The sequence below is a fragment of the Chelonia mydas genome, chromosome 5 (genome assembly GCF_015237465.2).
Source record: "Chelonia mydas isolate rCheMyd1 chromosome 5, rCheMyd1.pri.v2, whole genome shotgun sequence".
NCBI classification, from domain to species: Eukaryota; Metazoa; Chordata; order Testudines; family Cheloniidae; genus Chelonia; species Chelonia mydas.
In genome coordinates, this window is record NC_051245.2 from 23,263,514 (window position 1) to 23,271,667 (window position 8,154).

General features: G+C 40.8%; 1 protein-coding gene across 2 annotated transcripts in view; it reads left to right on the plus strand.

Annotated features, from left to right (window-relative positions):
* The window catches only part of TARS1 (threonyl-tRNA synthetase 1), a 28,382-nt gene extending 20,695 nt beyond the window's left edge, over positions 1-7,687 (plus strand). For both annotated transcript variants that reach the window (XM_037902617.2, XM_037902616.2), the window contains exons 11-19: positions 376-542; positions 1,825-1,987; positions 2,071-2,208; positions 2,786-2,863; positions 4,960-5,060; positions 5,164-5,268; positions 5,395-5,467; positions 6,293-6,407; positions 7,172-7,687. In XM_037902617.2, the coding sequence (XP_037758545.1) occupies positions 376-542; positions 1,825-1,987; positions 2,071-2,208; positions 2,786-2,863; positions 4,960-5,060; positions 5,164-5,268; positions 5,395-5,467; positions 6,293-6,407; positions 7,172-7,320 (1,089 nt within the window). In that variant the 3' untranslated portion in view covers positions 7,321-7,687. The remainder of the gene's footprint in view (positions 1-375; positions 543-1,824; positions 1,988-2,070; positions 2,209-2,785; positions 2,864-4,959; positions 5,061-5,163; positions 5,269-5,394; positions 5,468-6,292; positions 6,408-7,171) is intronic.
* Positions 7,688-8,154: the final 467 nt, after the last annotated feature.

Consider the following 8,154-nt stretch of genomic DNA (forward strand, 5'->3'; position numbering starts at 1 on the left):
TGTGCTACACTACTGTGCAAACATTGCAATGCAATATCACAAGGCGCATCCAATTATTTTATGACTCTAACAAATGGAGACTGATTCTCGATTGCTTCTATGGCTGCTGGGATGGAGAAACATGTTTCTTCTCTTATTCCCCACCCCTTCACCGTCTCTGTCTGCTGCAAAGAATGAGAAGGAATCTTGGCAGCCCCTGCCTGTTTAACACATTATTGCCTGGCATGTTTCAGGGGAGCAACTTTGCTTGTTTTTAATGAGTCATACACTGCAAACGCTGTCTAAAGAGACAAATGTGGCTTTAAGCCACAGGTTGAGCATAGGTATTCTAGTCTGCTCTATTAATTCTTCTATTTCTTGGGTCTATTCTTTCAGCGCGAGTATCGGAAACGAGGGTTCCAGGAGGTTGTCACTCCAAACATGTACAACAGCAAACTCTGGATTACATCAGGGCACTGGCAGCATTACAGTGAAAACATGTTTTCATTTGAGGTGGAGAAGGAAATCTTTGCTCTGAAGCCCATGAACTGCCCAGGACACTGGTATTTATATAGCACCTGTTTCATCAAATATTGCTAATTTGTTTGAACTAGCTCTAGCTTTTATATTTTTCACCCGATTTGTGAAAAAATCCAAGCCATGGCGCAGCGGGGCCAAGGCAGGCTTCCTGCCTGCCCTGGCCCCGCGCCACTCCCAGAAGTGGCCAGCACCACATCCCTGCAGCCCCTGAGGGAGGAGGGCTCTGAGCGCTGCCCTCGCCTGCAGGCACCGCCCCTCGCTTCTCCCATCGGCCGGGAACAGGGAACCGTGGCCCGTGTGAGCTTCAGGGGTGGTACCCGTAGGTGAGGGCAGTGAGCAGTGGAGTCACCTGGCCCACCCCAACCCCCAGGAGCCACTGCAGGACATGCTGGCCACTTCCGGGAGCAGCGCAAGGCCAGGGCAGGCAGGGAGCCTGCCTTAGCCCCACTGCGTGCCGCTGCCATCCCAGAGCTGCTCAAGGTAAGCGGTGCCAGGCTGGAGCCCGCACCCTGAACCCCTCCTGCACCCCGCACCCTAACCCGCTGCCCTTAGCCCCCTGCCACACCCCTCTTGCACCCCAGCCCCTTGCCTTGGGCCCCTTCCTGAACACCGCACTCCTTCCCACATCCACCCCCTGCCTCAGCCCTACATTTATGGCCCTGCATACAATTTCCCCACCCACATGGGCCCTCAGGTCAAAAAGTTTGCCTAACCCTGTTCTGAGTAGAGCAAACCAATCTAAAGAACCAAATATGGTATGATGATGATGATGGATATATTGAAGAGACACTTTAAGGATGCCACCAACACTACTTCCATGAAAAGTGACAATATGGACACCATCTGGAGAGAGAAAAAGGGCAACCTAGAGGAACATTATACACAACAATAGAGAAAAGCCAGATCCATCAATGTGATATTCAGAAGTCTGAACAGACCAGCACAAGACCAAAATAAATGGCAGAAACTGGTGAATGTATTTTGCACCTGAGAGTGAGGAAGGATACGGGGGCCGGGGGGGAAATGTGTATATATATCACCATTTCACAGGTGAAGTTTAGGAAGCCAGCTTTTAATATTTGACTTAGATGTTGTATGGCTCTTAGGAAAAACCTTCTTTTATCATTCTTCCAAACAGCCCTGAATTTTTTCCCCCTGAAAGTTTTCTCTGGGTTTGACTGTGTGCTGTGTTACAACTTGTCAGTATTACTGAAATTGCTAGCATCTGGCTTATCAAAATGCACCCTGAGGATCTTTAATAGTTTAATCCTGAATAAATTTCAAATAATGAACCTTTTCCTTCAGCCTTATGTTCAGCCATCGACCAAGATCGTGGCGTGAGTTGCCGCTGCGTATGGCAGATTTTGGAGTTCTCCATCGTAATGAACTGTCAGGAGCCCTTACAGGACTTACTAGAGTACGGCGGTTCCAGCAGGATGATGCTCACATATTCTGTGCCATGGAGCAGGTAAAGCATATTGTTGAATAAGAGGATACGTGTTAAAATGCAAACAACACAAAGCCTTAAATATGATTTGTCTTCATGTAAAGATTGAAGGGGAGATAAAGAGCTGTCTGGAGTTCTTGCAAGCAGTGTATGGTGTGTTTGGATTTTCCTTCAAACTGGACCTCTCCACTCGTCCTGAAAAGTTCCTTGGAGATATTGAAGTGTGGAATCAAGCTGAAAAGGTAATAGGTAACGTCAGGGGCCTGGTGTAGAGGTTTTAACTCTGTCTTCAAGTAGTGGGAAACTGGAATGTCTGAGGGGGAAAACATGGTCCTCCAGATGGACTTGTGACAGCTGTGACTGTCAGCAGTTCAGCTTGTACAGCCATTTTAAATTCTTTCTGCCACCAGCTAATAATAGCTCTCAGTGTATGGAGATCATGGTGGATGATGATATAACGAAAACTTGAATTCATTTTAAAGAAAGGGCCAGAAGATGTAACTACTTAAAATGGAGAAGAAAGCAAGATAGGTTTTTCTCAAGCATGTGTGTGATCAGAATTTTGAGCCACCATCCAAGAGCTGAGCTGCACCTTAATCATGATAGTAGTACTGCTGAATTCAACTCCACAAGTAAGGGAAACAAGATTGGGTCCCCAATTATAATTGGGCATTGTTGACAATTAGGTAGTAAATGACCTGTATTCATTATATCTGTGTGTGTGTGTGTGATCTGATACTGTACTATGTGGAAGAAAAAATATGGCACATGGAAATAAATACAAAGTGAAAACACTAAAAACACATATCCTTTCTCCAGCAACTTGAAAACAGCCTCAATGAATTTGGTGAGAAGTGGGAATTGAACTCTGGGGATGGTGCTTTCTATGGACCTAAGGTTAGTATGCTTTCCTGGGATGTAATTTTTTCCTTCTCATATGTAGCTTGATGGCTAACTCTAAAGCAGCGAGGCAAAGTTCTTAGTTGTTTTCATGTTAGATGCTACAACTTCCAAGAACTTGTTTTGTGCTTAACATTTTTCTATTTCATCAAATCAACTCAATTTACACAGACAAAACAATCAGGATTAATTTTATCGTTGTAATGAGCAAGTAGATAACTCATTGGGAAGCATGAACAGAAGGTGGCACTATCAGGCCTGGTATGAGAGAGTTTTACGTGTATTGGGAATATTCAAGTTTAGAGATCAGTAACTTCTCGCTTTTTGGGGGTGGTTGGTTTTTTTAAGCAGCAGTTTAGTTTGGTTTCTCATTAAAATTTTAATTGCAGACTAGCCATGAACAATTTTACCTGAAGTAAAATATCATTTCTGGTATTTGCAATTTTGTAACTACTATAGTGTGCTTCTATTCTTCTTTTATGAATAGTTTTTGAATGCAATATTTGTGAAATTATCTGGAAAAGTGGAGTTAGAATTGTATTGACACCTCTTTCAAGGAAAAATAAGCCCCTTACAGGCATCTGAGTAAAACTTGTCAAATTACTTGTTTTGAATAAGCTATTCAATAAACATAGCCTACTTTTCTGTTCACAGATCAGTAGAAAACTGATTTGATTTCTACGAATGTATGCTAGTGGTAAATATTCACTAAATGATTTGAACAAATTTCACCTTGTGGACTGTTAGCAAATTATTGGTGGTTACAAATGTTCATTGTTAACATTAGATCTTGTCTATATACAAGCTTGCACCCACAAAATTAAATCAGTTTAGACTGGTGCGTACATCTGTGTGAATACATTTCAGGTTAGCTTAAACCTGTTCCTAATAGACTAAAGCTAAATTGAAATAATTACCCATGTAGCCTTTTGCACTGGTTTAACTAAAACAGTTTAAAATTGCACCTTAAGTTCAGTTGGTGCAGCTCTGCATGTAGTTAAGCCCTAAACTAAATGGGATTTTTTTTTTAACTTCATGATTGGATTACTGAATTAATGAGACTAGCAAGCAGCACACTTCTGTTAAGAATTTTGATGAATAACTATAAAACTTGATAAACTATCTTAGTGTTCAAAAATCCAGAAAAACTGACTGTTATCCAAATACTTGAACAACAAATGGCACCATGTTTATTTGTCCCTCCCCCCCAAAAAAATAAAAATTAAATCACTTTTTGTTTTGACCAGCTGATTCTGAAGGTCACTGAGGAGTTTGTTCAGTAAAACAGCTTAAACTGATTTAATAGTTTGGCTTTGTATGTAAATAAAATAAACAACAGGGTTTCTTCCACTTCCCCTTTTTAGTGGTAGAGTGCTGGAATAATAGGGACAATTTGCTAAATTATTAAGGCCCAGATCCTGCAAATACTTACTTACATGCTTAACTTTCAGCCAAGGGTTTTCAGGATTGCAGCCTGGATTTAAAAGAAAAGCATAATATGCTTGTATTCAGATCTGAGAGCCAAGTTACTTTGATGAAACTGAGCAATCCAAAATAAATGAGTATGATCTTCATTACTCAGTGATCTTTTCCTCAACTGATAGCCCTCACTTATGGAGGTATGCCCTTTAGCATGTATTGTAGGCTATGAAGCTGACACCTTTTGATTATCTAATATTTTAAGTTAAATAAGCCTGAGATTGGTTCAATTACAGGTTGCAGAAGTCTTGGTTTTGATGATTGTTCATTTTGACTTTTTAAAGTTATTCCCGTGTACAATTGAATAGATTCAATGAGAACCCCATGGAAAGTGAAGTAGCCGCAAATTGGTTCAGTGCACTGAATCAATGTGCAAATTTCATTTGAATTAGTGAACCTCCTGCTGTATTCATTTCTGTCAGAGGGCTCAGCCCAGGCCCTAAAAGCCATTTATGTCTTACCGTGGGCTGAAGAGAGGCATAGACGATGTATTCACATGGTTCCATAGCGCTGGGATAGATTTCAGTCAGTGTGAAGTGTTTGAAAATCTCTTTGCTATAAGAGGGCATTGCTGTATCTTATAGATCCTACTAAAAGCTTAATTTGTTTCTTAGATTGACATTAAGATTAAAGATGCCATTGGCCGATACCACCAGTGTGCTACAATCCAGCTAGATTTCCAGCTCCCAGTCAGATTTAACCTTACCTTTGTGAGGTGAGTACAACTAAAAATGTTAGTGTGTAGTAGGTACACAATTTAGTTTTCCTGTCACTTATAGGCATATTAAATAAGTTTGCAATATTTCTTTTATTTACAGCCATGATGGTGATGACAAGAAAAGGCCAGTTATTATTCACCGGGCCATCTTAGGATCTGTGGAAAGAATGATTGCTATCCTAACCGAAAACTATGCAGGCAAATGGTAATGTTGAAAAATAAACTTACTGTCCAACCAGGGAGTGAGCACTCTGGATGGTGTAAAAGGGGATTAATCATGTCTAAAAGAGTTAAAGAACACTAAACACTACATAATTGTTTTTTTCTGAAGGCCTCTCTGGCTGTCTCCTCAGCAAGTGATGGTGGTGCCGGTGGGACCAACATGTGACGAATATGCACAAAAGGTGAATTCATTTGTCCCAAGATAAATTTGTGATTTAGTTGAGTTGCTTAATTGTCATTAAGTTCTGTTTTTAATTAAGGAATTTATATAAATTCCTATTGTAAGTAAGTTATATTGTATTCAGATGATAAATTAAGCTGCCTAAATTCTAAATGGACCTTAATCATCAGAAGCATGAAGTTTGGATATCCAGAATCCAGACAACAAATGTTGATGCTGGAGAGAATATTTCTGGTTGTGGAGGCAAAGGAAATTGCTCAGCTCTGCAGCTAGAGGGAAACCCCGTGGAGAAAGTATCTTTACATTTATATGCTGATCCTGCAACTGACTCCACTCAGGCAGACCCTCAATGCCCACGTGCAGTTTGAGTAATGATGATGGGGGAGGAAAAGACAGGGGTCTTTGTTTGCAGTATTAAAATACAATCCACACAAATAGCACTATGTATGTCTCTTTCAAACACATCAGGCCTAAATTTTAAAGGATCTTCTGATCACAAAGACCTATAGCTCTCCTGGCTTCAACATTGCTAAATTCTCATAGAGTATCCATCCTAATGGATCTGGGTACTAGATTGCTTAATGATTTAGTGTGTGCAAGGCTCTCCTGCCATGTCCAAGCTATTCTTCCATATTTCAGTGCCCTGTGCATTTTTTTGCCACTACCAAGGGTTAGTGTCAAAATGTGTCTGCCTCTGAATGAGAGCAAAACAGAGATCTAATTTTAATTTTTGGCTGTCAAATCTCAAATGGTCCCTTTCACTCAAAATCTACATATTCTCTCATGGTTGAGGGTTCAAATAATATTTTGTGCTTTTATTACTTAGGTCAGACAGCAGTTCCATGATGCTGGATTAATGTCTGATGTAGATGTGGATCCTGGGTGTACGCTGAACAAGAAGATCAGAAATGCTCAGCTTGCACAGTATAATTTTATCCTAGGTAAAGAAATAGCGTGTGGTGGCCATGCAATACCGTGGCTAACTTGTTTTTCTTGTACGCAGCTGAAATTCGGTCTAACCCATTTTCCCAGTGAGTGAATGAGTGAGGCAGAGGCAGCACTTACACCTGTAAATTCCTTTTTAAGTTTCTTTCACAGCCAGCATCCTTCCAGCTGTGCCTGGGCAGTATGTGCTGTGAAGCCAATCTCTGCTGCTTTGTTAGTTGAAGAGATTGCTGTGCAGTGACTCGATAAGTTGACACTGCATCAGGAAAAGTATTTTGGTGCCTTTCAGTCAACAGGGCAAGACACTGGCTCAGTCAAAGATTACATTAAATGATTTGCAATAACTTGATTGTTCTCATGTCAAGCGTATGCTAGAGGAGGAATGCCACATTCTAATCTCTGATTTCAGGCTGCATTCCAAGATATCTCAGTGCATTAATGAGTCTATGCGCATGTGCCCAAGAACCGAGTCTTGATGTTGTCCAGCAAAGATGAGAATCTGGCCCTAGAAGTATAACACAGTATTGTTAACAGAAGCACCGTCAGTCATGGGGTTTTCGTTATTCAGTGTGTCTGCTGGAATTACTAAAGGTAGCTTTAAATGTAGGGATGGGGCAAAGGAGGATGCAATGTAGGATTCAGCTGTATTACGATGTTCTTATTCTTAATTCTTATTTAAAGAAGTGTGATTTTTATTTTATTTTTTTAATCAAGCCTTGAGCAAAAATTATATTAATCTGTGGATTTTGGCTTTGTTTAGTTGTTGGTGAAAAGGAGAAAGCGAGTGGAACGGTTAATATCCGTACTCGAGATAACAAGGTGCACGGTGAACGAACTGTTGCTGATACTGTGGAGAGGCTGCTACAGTTGAAACGCCGTCAATGCAAACATGCTGAAGAAGAATTCTAACAGATTGTATTTCCCTACCTGGTTTAGTGTAAAAAGGATAAGTTTTATAAAGCAGTTAAATCATATTGTCACATCTTATATGCACTAGGTTGCGTTTGAAATAGATCGTCAAATGAGCCAACAAAAATCAACCATGAAACACCTTTCTATATTATTCAGACGTTACATGTGTCTATGGAAAGACCATTTTACACAAATGATGCAGCAAAGCAAAAACAAAAAATGAAGCCAGGTGACTGAGGCTTAATATGAATTGAGGGGAAATGGAATTGTTAATGAAGGATTAAAATATTGTAGTAGTCGTTTAATATTGTTCTAAGTAGACGACTAAGAAAAATAAAATTTTGGTAACTGTGTCTTTCATCAGGTTCAGCTTGGGCATGTGATGGATTGTAGTGTATAGCAGAGTGACCACATTGGTAGTGTTCATTTTACATCTCAGTGCAACTGAACCTGAAGACTTGGAATCTGAAAATGAGCCCCCTTTTAAAAGAGGCTGTTCATGAGGCTGCAAAGGCAAAACTAAAGATAGAGGTAGGTTGGGGATAGATTTTAAAGGGCCTGGAAAGTGAAGAGGGGAGAGAAGCATAAAGAGAATCATCAACCCTGTCACTAGAAAGAGCAGGGATGAGAGGTCAGAGCAGTCAAGAAGCCTGCAATACTGGATGGACGCTGTACGACTGAGTAACTATCGCCCCCATCCCTAGTGCTATTGGAGGGGAAGTTAGGTAGAGAGAGCAGTGGGCGATGAAGACCAAGTCAAGAAAGCGGCCCTTTTGGGGAGTAGGGAAGTTGATCTAGGGCTGCAGGTTGAATAATGAGGTAGGGGTGAGG